Source organism: Zophobas morio, unplaced genomic scaffold (assembly GCF_036711695.1).
Source record: "Zophobas morio isolate AGI-343-1 ecotype UQ-CSIRO unplaced genomic scaffold, CSIRO_AGI_Zmor_V1 ptg000201l, whole genome shotgun sequence".
NCBI classification, from domain to species: domain Eukaryota; kingdom Metazoa; phylum Arthropoda; class Insecta; order Coleoptera; family Tenebrionidae; genus Zophobas; species Zophobas morio.
In genome coordinates, this window is record NW_026972305.1 from 114,533 (window position 1) to 133,832 (window position 19,300).

The following is a 19,300-nucleotide window of genomic DNA, read 5'->3' on the forward strand; positions in this document are numbered from 1 at the left end:
GTTTATGTGCAAGGACTGAGGCGGTGATGTAATATTACTAAGAATAATGCTAGAGAATAGGAGAGCTTCTAGGTATACCAGAGTCGAACAGCATGGATCTTACCATATTAAATGACGTCATCGTTTTCCACCGAACCCATTTCTTTGCGGAGTGTATGGGGTAAGTTACTGTGACCCCTCTACTCATCAAGTTATCAAGAAAAAAATTTGACGAAAATTTCTTGGCGTTTTCAGTGTGAAGATTTACGGGGCCTTATCTTGCCAGTTTTACTTTAGCGTCTCTAAAGTTTAAATTTATACGTCGCGCAAGTTCAAGGTTCAAAAGGTGACTACCAAAATTATGGCAACGATATCCCTCTCTATAGGAAGAACTAAGTACAGGCGATATTATGCTAACTTAATCATCCATTTGCAACAACCATCATTGAAAAACGCAGGAGCAAACTTAGCAGAGGGATGCTCTTATTACAGGACAACGCGGACAACCACACAGCTCAGGTTGCCAAGCGTGCTATACGAAATATGGGCTTTAAGGATATTAACCAACCTCCCTACAGTCCAGATCTGTTTCCCATCAATATTTACTTGTTTTAAGATTTAAAAAAGTCATTACGTAATAGATGATTTTCTGACGAAAAGGGGATGTGGTCGACTGTGGATGTGTTTTGCAGAATAAGCCTCGAAATATTTTTTTGCGGGATAAAACATTGCACGGATGTAGGTGTACTGAAATAGTTAAAGCTAATATTAAGAAAAAAAAAAATTGTAAGTTTTATAACGTTGTTATTAATTAAAAAATAGAGTAAATGAGCGAAAAAGGTTTCGCGTGTATATTTGCTTAAATCTTCGTCTCTTTGAAGTCTTGCGTTGTAGTTTCAATTATTTAAAATCGTTATTGTGCATGAGTGGATGGCCGTAGGATCGACCACTTAAACAACTTTGCAAGAGGAACTAATGTTCGTTATTTTCAAGTTAAGGGAGTCGCGAAGATTATTAGACTTAATATTACTCATTCCAAATTTTTTATTTGAATTCAGAATTCTAAGAAGCCTGACCTTCATAAAAACCTTACTAGTAGGTTGTAGAATTCTAAGTATATGGGTGAGTCAAAATAGGAAAATTATGCAAGGAGGACAGTAAGTAAAGTCGTAATCTATTAAAGTTTTGACCAAGGCCAACAACTCTGTGTAATAGGTTATGCGTGGGTAAACTGTCTTACAAAAACCTCAACTAAATATGAATAATCCTATCAAAACTCTCCCGTCTCCATTCAAAACCAATAGTGTCCATATATTACGTCCGCCTGAATTACAGCTCTTTCGATGATAAGACTTTAAGAGCTTGAATCTTCAGCAAATCGCGTACCAAAGGGAAAGCTTATGTAAATAAGACGGGAGAGGCTAGTAGACTTGTCAATCTCAATTTAAGAGCAAGTTGCCACATCATCTAGAACATGGAATTAATTAAACACTATAAACTCTGTAAGAAGATAATGGACGTTAGTGGTCATGTGCCTACCTTAGACATCTCTGTAAAGTATTTTTAGTAAACTACTACTAAACTTAAATTTTATTTATTAATAATTTTAAAGGAAACATGCTTTTTTTGATGGGCAGCTTTTTTCCAAGTCTTAGGAACCTAGAGTACTTCTAAGTATACGTAGCACAATTCGATCGTTAGAGCTTTCGAAAAATATAAAATTATAATTATAAATTAGTACGATTGTTAGATAAGGGTGTACACAATTACTATTTTATAATAGTTAGTTTTAGTTTTGGAAATTTTTTTCACATTAAATTCGATCAGCTCATTTGCCATAGTTTCATTGCTATTTAACCTTCGCTACATTTACATTTTATTAATTAATAGTTCATCTGTCGAACTTGTGCACCCTTTTAAAGGATTTATCCCATTCAATTATGGGCGTCTTCTTTTGGAGTTGACGTAAAAAACTCTACATCAGTTAAACATAATTTTCACTTGCCTAGCCTTCTAAACATTTAACGAAGTCTTTCTATTTCAAACTTTTCTACTATATATATGAGCTCTTTATAAGAATGAAGTTACTTCAATTTACGAAAATGCATTTAAAATTTAAAAGTTAATATACTTGTTGTGAATTCTTTTATATCGAGGTTAATGACTAATAATAATAGTGAAAAGATTTACTTCCTACAAAAATTCTATATAGAAAAAAGTTTTTTTTATTATTATTAATTTTATGTATTAATATATTAGGAGCTTTAGGTAGAAGTCTAAGTTACAAATACAGCTGATTTACTACTAAATATACCCTTATCATTTAACTCTTAAAATTAGTCAAATCCCTCCGGTTTAGCAATATTATTATTGGTAGATTTCAATATTTGCGTTTAACTTAATTTCCTGCCGTTTATAATATATATGTATATTTATATTAAAGCTGCATTTACAAAAAATATAAGTTACTTTTCCCTAACTTTTGGTGTCTCGGCTTACATTGATTTTGCTGGTACTCAATTTTTGTTCCTTCCGTAAAGCTTTAATTATTTTAATGCTACTATTAGAAAACTATAGTAAATATGAGATCAGCGCTCAATAATATTGCGATATTGGGCGTAATACCTTCAGCAAAAATTTAAAGTTCCTTTAAACTTTGATTAAACAAAAAAGTTACTGTCCATGTCTTTAAAGTAAATATCGGTTGAAAATTAGTAACAAAAACATTTACTCAAAAAGAAATTACTGTTTGACAGAAAAATTCTTTTTATACTTTATGTACTGAATAACCAATTAAAAAATGATCGCGCTACAGTTATAGATACAGGTTTGTAGATTTCATTCTACTTTAAAGTCGGTAGAGTTTTTGGAAGATGAGAAATCAATGGACGTAAATCGACTTCTTTGGACAAATTATTTTAAAAGTTTGATCTGTTTAAACTATAAATATTTTTATTACATAAAATTGTTATCTTGCTTGTTCTTTTTTTAAAATTTTTTAACTTTTAAAAAAATTATTGTTATAAAAATTTTCCGTTTAATTTATCTTGAACTTTGTAGCTATATATTAATTAATTTTTTATAGGTATAGCCCAGCACTCATGATTTATTAACTAGTCAATGATATAGAAACTTTGTTACTTTGAAAAAAATTGTTCGCTTATTGTAATTTTTAATTATTACTATAATTATTATGAGGTAATTTTTTTATTTGTTTTTCTCTCTTTTATAAAAGCTAATAAACATAAAAAGTAGAGCTAGCAATATTGGTGGGCTAAGTACTACTGATTTTAAGTATAAATATTAAGTGTTTATGTTTATTTTGCAAATTATTGTATAATTTTCAATAAAAATAATAAAAAGAATAACATTGAGCAAGTCAAGTTTAAAAGCCACTCCACTGGTTTATATATAAGTTTTATAAAAATTTTTTGGGAGGTTATGCTGCTGCGTAGTTTTGTATTTCCTAGGGGCCCTACTATTTTTTCTTTAAGAATTTTTTTATTTATAATTTTATTTCTAGAAGTATATTGTATTATTATTAAGGTGTTGATGTCCGTTTATCAATATTTTTCTGCTACTTTTTTAAAAGATGTTTAGTAGGTATTTGCTTTCCAACAGAACCACTGCCTTATAATATTAGTAAGATAAAATGCGTGTTAAAATAAAAATTTCACAGGCATTTGTTTAAATATCAAAAAAAATCTTTCTCCTGTTGGTTTTTTTTTATTGCTGTTTGTTGTTATAAAATAATTATGAACTTCATTTTATAAACATGTTTAAATTTTTGCTCTTGCTGGTTTACAGCTATTTAAAGCCACATATATCAAATTTACTTTATTGGTTAGTGCGTTTCCTCATTTTTACGTTATTTCGTTAATAACTCTTCCTCGTTTACTTGTTTTAACGTGATTGTAAATTATGTGTAATGCCTCTTCGTGGTACAGCAAAATAAGTCATGAGAAAAAAAAAAATTTGCCATCTTTTTTTCCCTTTATCAATAATCATTATTGGCTACTTTTTTTTGTAAAATTTTGTAAAATATAAAGCTAATTGTAGTATATTCTTGTCTTGTCTTTAAGTTTTAATAATCTATTATTAGTATACCATATAAATATAAGACAACAAAAACAAAATTATAAAAATAATTAAAATATGTCAAGTTATATCTAATTTTAATTTATTATAAATTCTCAACTTTGGGAACGAGAAAAAAAAAATTAAAAATTTTGAGATTAAAAAGAGCAGTTTTTATATAAATTATTTAATTTTTATTACTTATTTATGTAGGCTATAAAAGTAAAGGCATAAGGGTGCTTTTTACGGGCTAATAGAACTTGCAATAACGCTTTCCTAAGCTTTTTTAAGTCTTAACTAAGGCGATCACCTTACTTGATATTGTTATTACTGAATTTGTTGGAGCTATGCCTGGTGTTCCACACCGGCAGCCATAACGACACGTGAGATTGGGTATCGCCCTAACTGCCTGCCTGATGAGCTGAAAGCCTTTTTCTGCTAGCGTCAACGCTATATTCAAGTGACCACGGCGTCATAACACCCCCAAGAGATTAGCGCGACTAGACTTCACCGACTCATTAGGAACAAGCTGTTGGCCCACCCACGTTGTTTGTGGAGGCAAACTAGCGATTAAGGCCGCGCTTCTTTCAGGCAGTTTATTAGTGAATACGAAAACCGAGAGCCTACATCGCTTCTTATTATAAAAGACGCTGCTCTGCAACGATAAATGACTCAAACAAAGCGCCAAATTTTCAGATCACCCTTTCTACTTAGTGTGTGCCATCTTCTTCTTTAGTCACCGAGGAAATGTTTAGTGAGTCGAACTTCCTTGCTGATGGGGAAAAGCTGCTTGAGCCACCATAGTCGAGATTATGGAAATTATGATAGGTCTGCCAAGTTGGAAGGCGCTCTGCTCCCAAGAAACTACAAAGCGATGTTGAAGCAAATGCTAATGGTGGCGGTGGATAGTCTATGCTGCCTCGCCTACTCGATTGTGCCCCTCGGCTCTTTTCTTCGTGAGAAAAGATGGCTAATGCTGTGATGCTCCAGGACATACCGCCCTCTACGTCAAGCAAATAAAGGTCTACCAGTTTCTTGTCAGTCGTTAGCAAAGTAGCTGAAGCCATAATAGTGTATAAAAAGAAAACGCAAATCCGTAAAATTCTCTAACACCATGACCAGATCACAAGACATAAAACTCAAAACAGTAACATACTAACATAATAACACTAAACAAACCATAAAACAATAACATAATATAATAAAACAAAACGCAAAACTCATTTTTTAATTAAAAAACGAGCCGAAGGTAACCAACAATATTTAAAAATATTAATTAACGAAATGCAGCTTTTATGGTTAACTTAAGGAATTACATGAATACAAAATAAGAAAATAAATTTATACTTTTATTAATGGATACAAATTAGTTAAAAAAAATAATTTTTTGTAATATGGTAAAAAAAAGTTTTGTTATACATACATGGAATAAATATTATTCTTATGTAGAGGTATAAACTACAGCTCAAAAACCTGTCAATAAAATGCTTTCCATGTTTAAAAGTATTAGTATTTTCTTTTCCATTTACTTTTTTTTTAAGATACATATACATTTTCCAAATCTGAATTCTGCACCGCTTGATAGCTGCCTTACCCTACCTCAGTTAAATTCAATTTGCTCAAAAACTTTCCACGAAGCAACAGTGTCCCGCCCGACAGAAATGTATTACTCATCTCTAACGAGTTTAACAAAAGGGCATGCTTTACAAATAGCCCGTCAAAGCCTTCCTTACTGTTGTTTTCTAACGTAGTTAAATATTACTGCGTGGGCCGCATTTATAGGCGTTATGATTATGCACAGTTACCCCTAAAACTATAAACAGCAGTGGTTTTACAATACTCGCTTTTATCACCCTTGCTCTTTGCGCTTTAAGTAAGCGACGTACCACCACCTAAAAACCCACAGAGTCGTATTGCCTAATACGCGGATAATACGTCAATTTATACTTCGTCAAAATCGCCAGTCTTATTGTCTAGCATCTGCAGTACTACTTAGTAACGCTCGCCAACTGGTGTCAGCTTTAAAAATTACTGTTAACGCGAAAAGAAGCAAAGCCTTTTTTTTTTTCACGGAAATACACTGTACCACCACCGCTTATGACCTTTAAAGGGGTAATCCCTTAGTGTCCGCAAGCAAAATATTTAGGGGTCAATATAAAATTAGCTCTCATAGTGGCCTCGCGTAGACTTGGTCGCGTTGAAGATCATAACAGCAGCTCATACATGTTATTTTGTATTAGAAGCAAACTCATATTGCGTCACAAGCGATGCTTATAAGTTGTCTATCCGACCAGTAAGGAAATACAAGCAGCTTTTGACTAGGCCTACGACTCACCGGCAATTCTTTGCTTCAAGTGAGACAAAACAAGCCGCTACGCCTAATGACGGGTGCGCCTAGTTTGTTCGAAACAATTTCTTGCAGTAAGAATTCTAGACTGGACCCTAGCTAAAGTTTTTCGACGCAATACTAAAACTACGTACGACCGGCTTACATAGCACGCCGATTGAGTACTAACAAAAGAGCTTAGTTACGAACCTTAAGGCGAGAAGAGCTATTGGCGACCTTGCAATTTGTTTTAAATTTAAAATAGGGCCAGTACAAGAACTAAATACATATATATATCATTGCTTTAACACAGGTTTAATATACCCAACCAGATTTAAAAAGAATGGAAACTAACAGTTTCTATAAAGACACACCTAAAACGTGCAACTAGAGAAGAAGCACGCGCTCTTAGTGTTAAAATTCTTCCTTTTGTTCTTGTTGATGAGAAAATGTGGCATACTCTTAGCGCGGAGGCTTTTCCCGCTTGAAATCTTCTCGTTGGCATCAGTTTGTTGCTTTCAACTCAGAGGAATATTGAAGAATTATAGCACTACTGCGGAAGTGCGCTCTTAGCAGAATTACTACTACCAGATAATTGAAGACAAGTCAGTTAATGTCGTTCTTCGAGGTTTATACACTGATCTACCTTTAGAAGGCATTAATATGAAACTGAGTGCCGATGGATATGACTGCTTTCGCATGGCTCGACTTTCCACAATACGCCCTTGCAGTAAAAACCGCTCAAAGGGGCCACTACGCATAATAATTGTGTATCTTGCAAATAAGCGTTGAACAGCTGCATAATAGTGACCACATAGGGTAGTTTCCCGCTCTCAAGGCTTCGGTCACAGCTCACATACCTGTATCATCAATCCACGTTTCGACAAAATGATGGGTGGATTCCCATACGAAGCCTCGAAAGTTGCCCGCTAAATACGCTAGCTGCAGCGAAACCCACACTTTAGACTACCGAGAGTGTTTAAAATACACTCGAAAATTTGTTTCTTCGTCACTGGCACGTTAATGACACGCATAAACACACCCAGTAATGCCAACGATTTTGTTTAGCCGTGACGGGACAATAAGCTCATGCATCACGCACTGCCCCACTGCAACGAGCCGCCACTCTATATCAATTAGAGTAGATACTAACATCGCTCGCAACTTGTTTGAAACTTTTTTTTAGGGCGATAAATAACCTGAAGTCTGCAAATGAGTGTTAGGGACAGTCCATTGCACTATTTGACACCCTTGCAGTTAAAGGACGCACTGCTGCTGCTGTTGCAGTACTTCGCGACCATGCTTTTAACCATACCTTTTATAATACCTGGAGGATGTGACTTCTCTAGCATGGGCATTATATAATTTTGTATTTTTTTCCGCTAAAGAAGTCCAAAAATATAGTGTATCCATATAAATTGTTAGGGTGTTTAAACCTTTACTGACTAGTATCTAAACCTTTACGCCCTTTAAAATTAATTGTAAACAAATGTATATATAGAGACGTACAGATGTGACTAAAACAAAAAAAGCACTGAAAAAAATTAACACTGCCGGTTTATTTTTCGTGAACCTTCATTATATACTAATAACTAAGCAATAAGATAAATCTAAATAATAAACTTGTAATATGTAATTTGCGTTAAAACTTATGAACTGGTATCTTTTTCCTCAACATAAATGCAGATGTCCAGGGATTCTATTCTTATATCTTTAGGGCTAATTAAATTATTGTAAAAAATATATAAAATAAAAAGTAATATATAAGGTTATAGAAGGAAGTAAAATATATGACAATATATATAAAAAAGCTTTATTGTTTGATTTTATTGTAAGAGCTCCGTGGTATACATACAGAAAGACGAATTCGAGGAACTAATCAAAATTGGTTTTACAATTATTCAAATTCTTTATTTCTTAGAATTACTTTTTATAAAATAACCTTTTATAGTAATCTTTAGTGTTAAACAAAATTATTATATTTAATAAGTGTATACCACAATTTAATTATATTAAAAATAGATACTTACCATGTTTTCGTAGTGGTAAAGGTTTTCTTAACAGTTCATCCTTGTTTAGGGTTGTTAATATTGAGTAATGATGTACTTGTCGGGTTAATTTTCATTTTAACGCGATGGAACGCTATATCTTACATGTCCATTTTCCTTATATTAGAGGCACCGCAATTTAATATTTTGGACTGTTATCTTAGTTTTGATATCAGTATTTTTCCTTTAATAATGTTTTTATTGTTATTGTGTCAATGAAAGCATTACTCATTGCTATTTATTCCGCTTCGCAAGAGGATTTTTGTTTTTTAGTTCTGTTAATTATAGATTTCCAATGGTTACGAACTGTCATTAATGAGGGTTATATAACCCATGGTAGTTCTGTAGTCGTAGACAGCGGCATAGCAATCAATATGGAATTTATTATTTGCTTACTATTTATTTTATTTAATATTTGTCCTTAGCACTATTAAAAAACCCATAATTCTTTCAGCAGCGGTGGTGTGTGATTTATCACTATTGTGCAAAAATCTTCCTTATTTAGTCTCGCATACGCTATATCAGGTCACTGTAGTATTTTTTATCTACTTTTTTAACATGGTTGGGCGGCCATATTGTAGTATTATTAACAAACAGGGGCTTTCTCATACTTTTTGCAGAAATATTAAATCGATCGACTAATTGCTCAGTTTTGTGTTTGCCGCATGTGTATATATTCATCTTGCTGTCCGATATCGATGCCAAGAATCCTATTTGTTGAACAAACAGTTTTTTAGTAAAACTCCTTTTCACACTGGATTGAATGGCACTCCAAGTACTATGAAATCATCAACATAAATCCTATTAATGTTTTCGCATTACTTGAACAGGAGACAGCCAATCAGTAAACTTTTTTTTTCAATCTATTTTTTATATCAGTTTAAATCTTATTAAAAAGTCTTGCAGAATTTTTAAGTCCATAAAGAGCAACGTTAGTTTGTAGTACATATTTCCTAATTCTTTGATAGTGTCCCTAGCGGGTCTTCTGTTTTTAATTATGCCTTTAATTAGGTATAAACCTTGAGGAAATGCGTACGTTAATTACATTATTTTGTTGGTATGTAAAAAGTGGTTATAGTGTCTACTAGTTTAATTGGTATCCGTTCAATTTTAGATACTGTTATCGACAGAATACGTAAATATGATCGTAATAGTCAATATCATAAGTTTGTTGGAAACCTCTTGCAGTTAAACAAATCTTATATATATTTACCTTTTAATATAAATTTTCCATGTGGATGTTACAATTTTTTCATTAGTAGAAATGACTTCTGTGTCAACAATTGTTAATCCGTAGTGTTCTATAATCGATAAAGCTCTTTTAGTGCTGCGTTCATGTGTATATCTTTTCCTAATAAAATCTTAGCTTCATTATATGTTAACAAGTTAATGTTAACGTTGTCAAACTCTTCTTGTTTTAACTTTTTACTTTAATATTTTTAGTACCGCTGTTAACTAATGGCCTTTTTCTTGGAAGGTTTAGATTTCAACTAGTCCTTTTTGTGGCCCAATGGTGGGTTTTTTTTTATATCAATTGTGTGTTTATTTGGGCATTCACACACTTTCTTTCTTATCTAAATCGTATCTCCTTCCGTGTTTTTTTCAGTCTTGCAGGTTTTGGAATTTTTTTTTTAAATTAAATTTTCTGTTTTAAGATTTATATTTATTGGTGTTATTGTTCCCTCATCTTTGTAATTTTATTTGTTGGTTTTGAAAAATATTAAGCTCATCCCAACGATTTATTGGTTTAAAATATAACCTACGGTACATAGAAGACTATGACACCTCACTGTTCTAACGTCCTTTTTCTAGATCCAGTGGACTTACTCTCTAGATTATAAATCAGATTAATCAGTATTTTGAACCCTCCTCTGGTTTTGGCCTGATTATATTACGCCAACTTTATAAATATATAAAATAAGCTTTAGAGATTTTTTCTTCTATAGTGTGATAGTTCTTTTGCCCTCTCTCGCGTTTAGTAGCGTCGCTGGTCTAATGAAAGGAAAATATAATTAGTTTATCTACTGAATTATGTTCATTATACTTCAGTTCACTAAATTATATAGTGTCTAACATTGGTGACAAACAATGTTTATAATTTATATTTGTTAACGTAGGAGTACATGCAGAACATAGTTTTTTTACTTTTAAATTAAAAATATTATCTTTCGCTTATGGCGCTTAATTTCACATTGGCTTTTGCCTATCTTGCGCTTTCTATAGGTTAATAATCTTACCATTTCCCTGCCGCAAAAGAGAGAAACATGAAAATTAAATATTAATTGACTAAAAATTCACAATTGGATTAATTCTTTTTCCATCGTAAACTTTTGTAAAAAAAAAAGTTTTACTTTTAATTGTAAATACTAATACTAATGTTTAGTCTTTTTAACTTTTTTACACTTTGTAGAATAAAGCAACTTTTGTACACCATGTATTTAATGTAGGAATAATTGCTGATAACTAAATGTTCTATACTCAGTTACAATAAAGTAATTAAAGCCGTCCCTTTCTTTGAGTTTATATAAATTTTTGTTAGGTTAGGTTAAATTTTCGCTAGTTAAAATTGTTTCAAAACTCAACAAGATACTGAATAAAAAAGACCGATTTTCTTTTTAACGTTTTCATACCAATTTAATTTCTTTAAACAACTTATTTTTAAGAAGGGAATACTCGCGAATAATTAATATTTTTTGGTAAAAAAACTTTTGTGTAGTACGCGCACTCTTAAAAATGATTTGTAAAATATTTAATTATTACTAACCTGCTTAAGTTTACATTATACTCGTCACATTTACTTATAACTTTTGTAATTTACTTTTTTTAATGTTGATATAAGAAAGCTAACGAAACGTCACTTAGATAAGCTTATATATAAAAAATTATAGGAAATACGCTTTTCTAAGAAATAATATTTGAAAATAGACTTAGGTCACCTTAAAAGAAGCAAAGACATTATGGAAAGAAAGTAAAAGGATACTATGATAGGTACGTGAAGTCTCTGCCACCCATCATCATAGTTAACGTAATTTAATTCTTAAAAAATTCTAAAGCCTGAAGCGAGAGTTGTTTGAGGCCAACTGTCGTAGAAAAGGTTACAGATACAGATAGGTATACATTTAAATATTACGGATAAAAGTTTAAACGAGATCGAGACCAGATAAAGGGGTTTACGGGTTATAGGTCAAATGCCATCAATATAAACTTAGAGAAACTAGGTAACAATATTTACGTGGGTGAATAATTCCAAAGCCTTAATAATACGCTTTGTTAAAAGGAGAAACTGTTTCATCTGCCACTATGTATAGGTGGATTCGGTGGAAAAGGTCCTAAGGTTTAATAAATCCGTTTGAGCTACCCATTGATTATAAAATTGTTAATATACCAGATGTCTTTAAAAACTACTCGCAAACTTTTAAACCTAGTAATTCTAATATATTGGCAGTTTCTTGAGCGGCCCTCCCCTCCTATCGCGTCCTGCTGTTGTACAAGTCAACTACTAGGTGACTTCATTTTAACTATTATCTTTGATATAGTTGGCGTGTTTATAACAGTGGCGGTCTCCAAGGGCAGTTCATATGTAATTATATAAATTTGACTCGTTCACGGGTTGCAATATTGCTTTGCTTTGTTCGTCGAACAGTTTTGTTTAATGCGCCTAAGGGGTCTATAATAATCAAATAAATATTATATTTTATACTATCTTTATGCTATTACTTTACTGTCTATTATATCAAGTTCTCGGGGGCTCACAGTCTATAAAATCAACAATAGATATAATAAGCTATTGCAATTGGCGACCCATTGACAAAAAAAATAACACTTTTATGCTGTAGTTGCAGAATAGGTTACCTTAAGAAAAAAAATAGTTTCATCCCTTTTATTATATAATTCTTTAGAAGGGAGAAATGTATTCATTTACATCCTCAAATGCTTAATTTTGTCTTTACTATGAAAATGTTCCTGGTTACTAAAGATTTAAAGGTAAAAGAAGCCCTAAACGTCCTGCTCTCTTAACATTTTGACCTAAGCGCCGTAACACTTCTGATATATTCTTCCCCTTTTTTCTTCAATTTCGTAGATGATAATTGTGTAATTAAAGGTCAGTTTTTTATAAACAATCGTTTAGCTTAGATCTAAATTCGCGACAGTTATGAAAAAGAATGAGTAATGTTTATAACTTAATCTAAAGACTTGCTGTAAACAAAAATATATATTAATAGGACCAATATCGGTGTACGTCATCTAAAGTAAGCAGGATGCTAAATCTTTAACCTTGTAAAATTTTTTCTTAAGATGTATTTTTTTTAGTTCTATCACTTATTTTTATTTTTTCGGACGTATTAAAAAAATATAATTTTATTTAAATCAGAGAAATTACAGGCCCCCATAGGCCCGTAAATGTTATTTACTCAAAGGCGCCACCATTGGAATTTTTTCTTAAATTAGTATAGGACTTTTGTTCTTCTCCTTCACTCATATTATTTACTTTTCCAAAGACTTCCTTGCATGTGTATTTAGCCTATCCAAGTGTTTGTAAATTAATAAATCAGTACGGTATGCATAGTGGGATCGCAAACCATTAGTGTTAAAATGGAATAAAATTTACCCAACGGGAGACCTAAATTATCAGCCTCAACTACAATTCATTGTTTTTAAAATTAATAAAAACTCTAATTTCTACTTTTATAAATCATATAGCTAAAAACTAATTTTTCTTTAAAAACAAAACATAGTTCTATCTATGGAGAAAAAGGAGTACTTTAAAAAAATGTCAGATGCTTTCCATTATAATCGTGATGGAAAGTTTCAACTACTTAATTAAAATCTTATTAACAGGATTCCCAACTTTTAAAAAAGTCACTGCTTCCTTAGAACTCGCCTCTTATAAAGCTAAAACTTAAAACACACCCCCTTGGGATATTTCAAAAAACATAATTCAACAAACTTTTTAATTTTTCAAATATAACAATATTAAATAGACTTTTAGTTAATGTTCTACAATTTAAGACAAAAAATTTTTTTAATATAACTATAAAGATATACTATTAATTTTTTAATTATTTTATCTTCTAATTACAGCATTAATTTAGATAAGTAAAGAGCCTAATTTACAAAGCAACACAAACTAGCAAGAAACACAACTATTGTTACGACGCCTTATAGTAGATTACCAAAACAAAAACAAGCTTCAAAATTTATTTATATAAATATAATTCAAACTTCCTTTATAAAAAGTTATGAAATACTTGGCAATTTTGAATATTATCCTTCATATAATGTAGACACCCTGTAAAATAATTAATATGCACTAAACGTGCTATATTATTAAAATTAGCATACCATACAACTTTTTAAGAATAGTAAACAGTGCATATTATCTATGCCTTTAAATATGAAAATAATGTTAGAGTAACTTACAAACTCCTACTTAAAAGAAAAATGTAAAGTTCTTAGTACTAATAACGTCAAATAATGCAAGAAAAAAAATAATAAATATACATGTAGAAAGACCAATACAACGACCTTGCCAATAAAGTAAAAGAACTTTTTCCAGATGTTTCAATGTGCGACTCCATTTGAGGGCGAGTTTGCTGTATTACAAGCATTAGTAATAAAATAGATTAACTTATTTGTTTGTTCTTCAACTATAATCGTCATCTTATCACTGCTTTACCGCTAAATAGTTTTCTTATATCACTTCATATTATTAAAGAAAAATGAGCAATCTTCCATTTTGTGCTCCTCAAGGAATCCCATCGGTTACCTATAAAGATTGTGTATTTGATCAGGAGGCAGTTGCTTTTTTGTTTCAGAAAAGCCACTTATTACTTGATTTTTATCAGTATGATAGCGCTATATATCTGGCTACTATCCTCCACGCTGAAAGTATTAACCATCCTTATTAGAAATTATTCAATTTTAGATCTAATTTTATAATTTAGTACTATAATTTTACTAAGCAGCCTTAGTAAGAGTATATTATTGAACTTTTAATAGCTATAAATATGACCATGTTATTCCATCTTTTTAGTTTTAAATAGTGTATTTAGTGAAAATTTAGGCTAATAGTATTTTTTTATTATTATAACTATTCACCTTAGTCCGCACGGAAGAAAGCTTACGCCTTCTTGGCTCTTGCTATCTGAGCTCCCAGAAATATGGACAGGCATATAGAGTGCTATATTCCGGCGTTTCTCCTGAATCTCGATACTTTTTTGCTTATACCTGCGTCAAATTAACGCGTTTAAAAGTTATTATAAGTATATATAAAGTTATTTTTTTAACTTAGAAAATTTTTTAATGCCTATTATTTGTAGGAAGCCGAACGGGTTTTAACTGCTTTACTTGAAGATGAAGAAACGAAAAATTCTTCCTTTTTGCTTTCCTTGTGTTATAAGTTAGCAGGGGAAATTAAAATGTAGGTGATTTATTTTGTTTTTAAAAAATTTAATCTTTCGATTCTTGAATTTTTTTTTGCGAGTTCTATACTGATTTCCTTTAATACCAGCCTTGAAGGCAGGACCCTTGAAGCTAGTCTAGATTATGAAAATTGTCTCAAGCACGAACGTGTCCATTTACCCGCAGCTTTTCAACTTTGCCATCTTGGTATACGTAGATTTAATTTATTTTTTTATTTTTATTTTCAAGACACTAATACATAAACATTAAGGGAAAAGCAACGTTTGTAATTTTTATAAGAATAACAAGTCGAGTACTAATTTGAGCGCTCACTCTTTTAGTATACCTTTTCAGCAGTCCTCTTTGGACAAAGCCATTCGTCTGTATGTTTTTTTTATAATAAACTTGTTTGCAACTGCTCAATAAATATTTTTTAATTTAAGTTCTATTTAATTTATTTTATTATTTTTTTGTTTATAATTTATATGCTTATAATTAACTTGCAAATTATTTTTATTACTTTATAATAATTTTGTTTTTTTGATGATTTCTCTATTAACAATTATTTTCTATTATATTTATTTTTGTTATTTTATAATTTATAGTTATTTATATTTTTAAAAAATTCTACTAAATTTGGTTTTATTTGATCTGTTTTTTAAATTTGATTTCTATAATTTTATTTTTATTATATTTTGTATTAACTTGTAATTATTTTTCAATTTTTTGTAAATTCCACATAAATTAATTTTATCTAACGAAATCATTTATTATTTACTTGATAAGTATTTTAATTAATAAGTTAATAAATAATACTTGTATGTAAATTTTTCTAAGATTTTATTATATGAAAAAAAAAATTATGAAATTATTAGATAACAATTTTATTAAAGCTGAGCTCTATAAAGTTGTCTATTTTTAACTGGAATGCACTTTACTCTAAAATTATTAATTTGTATAAATTATGAAATCAATTAATTTTTTGTAGATCCGAAAATACTTTAAAAACTCCTTTATCGGCCACCATGAAGGTTTTTTCCAGCTAAAAATTTATATTTCAAAATTTATTATATTATTTATTCTATAGAATTTTATTAATTTCACAATTCTAATTAAAATTTATAACGTTAATTAAATAAATCGTTTAAAAATTTGAAATAAATTTTTCAGAGTTAATTTTTTATTTTAAATTAATTAATAATATTTTTTTTAAGTTTTTTTTTTAGATTTAGATTTTTATAAAATAATTCAAGGAAGTAAATTATTAAAAAAATTGTGTAAATTTTTTTTTTTTAGAAATAATTTTTTTAATTTTAAGATTTAGATTTTTGTAAAAAAATTTAAGGAAATAAATTATTAAAAAATTGTAGATTTGGTTGTGTTTAATTTTATTTCGTTACGTTTAAAGTTTATACTTGAAATAATTTTTTATCTAAAAAAGTTCATTTAAAAATTTAATCGGAATTCGTTGATTTGCTTTAAATAATTAACAAGTAAAAAAGTTTAATTTATTTATATTATAGTTTAAATAATTAATTATTAGTAGTTTATTTTTTATTACTTTTATTATTTATTTTACTATTAATTATTATTTATTAATAGTTTAATTTGTATTAATTTTTAATTAATTTTTTATATTTTATTCTTATAATTAATTTATTAGTTATTAATAATTTTTCTATTTGCTTTATTATTTAGTTTTTATAATTTCATTTTTATAATTAATAATTTTAAATTTTTAATTTTTGATTTATTATTTTTTTGATGTTTTATTTATAAAATTTCTCCTGCTTTTAATTTATTAACAAAAGATTCAAGTTTTATTATAATTAATTTATTGTAAATATAATATTTAGAGTACAGTTTTTCTAATTTTTAATAATAAAAGTTTTTTAAAAAAAGAAATCTAAAAGATTTTTTTAGGATAAAGTTTCCTTGCAGCCAATCAAAAAAAATAAAGCGCCTTTTGCTAGTAGACGAGTGAATTTGGTTCCTTATATATATATATTGCTTCCGATTCCTTAACCGTAGCCGAATAAGCTTTATTTTGCTCCGGCTAGAACTGTTAGCGTTTAGGTTTTAAAGCAAAGCTTAAATATAGTAAATTTTTATGAGCCAAAAAATTTATAGCAAAATTTATATATTTTTTAACAGCTTTTATAACTTTTATAATTATTTTGGTTATAATATAAAATCTTTTTTAAAATCTATACAATAATTTTTCATGAAAAACAAAATTACTCATAATAAACCTTCGTAACTACTTTTAAGCAGTTTTCGGAATCCAGAGTTCCCCGAAAGTTTCTTTTTGGCTCTTGTTCGTCCATACACGATAATAACAATAATAATAAAATAAACGACAAGCAAATCTATAGGAAAAGTGTTGGTACAACTACTAATACAAGTACCGAAGTGTTGAGTGCGAGTAGCGATGACCTTTTGGTTATTTACTTTCTTAAAGGGCACTACTCTTATTCCATTCGATTGTTTTTTCTATAGAAAGTTAACAGCGAAAACGTGTGGTCCCCTGCACCCGCCTTGAGTCAATCATATCATCACTCTACACCACGCGATTCGCCATGTGACTCGGAGGTTTCCGGCGTCGTGGTCGACTCGCTGGATGCCCTTCTTCTAGTGATTGTTGAAGGGTATTTACTTATTATTATTTATTCTTTTTACTCACTTTCTATTAACTCTGAGAGAACGTTGAATCTCGGCCTTTACCGTCTGGACGAGGCTATTAATATATTTCAGCAACTCCCTGCCTCGCAGTACAACACCGGGCTTATACTCTCCAAAGTCGCCAGGGCGCATGTGGAGTCTACTAAGTTTTCTAAAGTTTAAGTTTGCCTATCACGTGTATTTTTTTATTTATATGTCTATAACTCGTTATAGGCGGAAGCCGTTTATGCGGAAGTGCGGAGACTGGCGCCCTATCAAATTGAAGGGCTAGACGTCTATTCGACGGTTCTCTGGCATCTCCAGAAAAAGAAGGAAATCACTTTTTTGGCGAGAGACCTGGTGGCGCTGGAGAAGTTTTCTGCAGAAGCATGGTGCGCGGTGCGTTTACTTTTTCTGTGTGTGTAAAAAACACGTGTATGGTTGTCTACTGCAGGTAGGAAACTGCTTCAGCGCGCAGGGAGACCATGAGGCAGCTTTGAAGTTTATGGAGAGAGCAATACAAGTACTTTTGGTTCTTCAAAAGATTTTGTATTATTAATAATTTTTATATGAAAAGGTAAACCCGAACTTTGCTTACGCGTATACTCTTCTCGGGCACGAATACGTCGCAGTAGACGACCTTTCGAAGGCAGCCACGCATTTCCAGACGGCCGTCCGCTTGGATCCCCGCCACTACAACGCCTGGTTGGGCCCTCGAACGAGGCGGCGGGTGGGGGGTGTTTTAAAAATAAAACATTTTGTCTCCTTTTGCATTAAAGCTTTCAAATTCATCTTAAATTGAGCCATTAAATTTTTCATACTTTCCAGTGTCAATTTAGTCCGTCTAGAAAAACAAACATAGTATACGTAAAGTTTTTTAGGCGAAAGTTTTTCCAATAAAAATAAAAAAATAATTCGTTTAAGTGAAAATCAACTAATTATAATTATCATTACTTTTTGGAAGGTACGGTCTTGGAATGGTTTATTTTCAACAGGAGAATTATTCTGGCTCCGAATATCATTTTAAAAAGGCCATTGAAATAAATAGCGCCAATTCCGTGCTTTATTGTTATCTCGGAATGGTGTTTATTTCTATAAAAAAGTTTTTCTTAACTTGTTATTTTTTTTTGTTACTCTTTTATAGCAAATCTTTAAACATTATAAAGTTCACCCCCTCCCCCCCTTTCCTATTATTATCAAACTTTATATGAAACCTACAATTTTAGATTTTCTTTATAATAAAAAAGTTTAAAATTTTTTTCTGAAACTTTTTATAAACAGGCATATCACGCTCAACTGCGAGAGTGCGTAGCTGAAAATGCTTCACGGATTGCACAAGAAAAGGCCTTCCTAGCGAAATCGGCCTACAATAGTTCGCTAAGGAGAGACCCTAAAAACGCATTGGCTCTTTATAAAAAGGCGGAACTCATGACGGAAAGGGGCCACCACCAGGTTGGAAGTGAGCTTTTTTTGACGCAGAAACTTTTTTTTTCATTTTTATCAAAGTCTGCTCTTGATATTTTGGATAAACTGTTGGAACTTACGCCACAGGAACCTTCTATTTACCTTCTTAAAGGAAAAGTATATAAAAAGCTCGGGCTTACAGATAAGTATAACTATTATTAAAACCTTATACTCAATCATATATAATACTTACTTATAGAGCTTTAATGCATTTCACTTGGGCACGAGACGTGGATATTACTGGCGGAAAGTAATATTTTATTAATACTAAAATTTTTTATTATACTAATTAAAATATTCTAATTACAGTAAAATTGAAAAAATTATTAACAAGTACTATAAA

At 30.6% G+C, this 19,300-nt stretch overlaps 1 protein-coding gene across 1 annotated transcript; it reads left to right on the plus strand.

The window, feature by feature from the left end:
- The first annotated feature begins 14,782 nt into the window (after positions 1 to 14,782).
- Positions 14,783 to 18,847, plus strand: LOC135145906 (cell division cycle protein 27 homolog). Its single transcript, XM_064078027.1, has 12 exons — positions 14,783 to 14,851; positions 14,942 to 15,039; positions 15,104 to 15,215; positions 15,821 to 15,863; positions 16,756 to 16,821; positions 17,107 to 17,274; positions 17,332 to 17,480; positions 17,535 to 17,670; positions 17,728 to 17,892; positions 17,948 to 18,016; positions 18,071 to 18,223; positions 18,806 to 18,847. The coding sequence occupies exons 4-12, from the start codon at positions 15,858 to 15,860 to the stop codon at positions 18,845 to 18,847; spliced, it is 954 nt and encodes a 317-aa protein (XP_063934097.1). The 5' UTR covers positions 14,783 to 14,851; positions 14,942 to 15,039; positions 15,104 to 15,215; positions 15,821 to 15,857.
- The last annotated feature ends 453 nt before the right edge of the window (positions 18,848 to 19,300 follow it).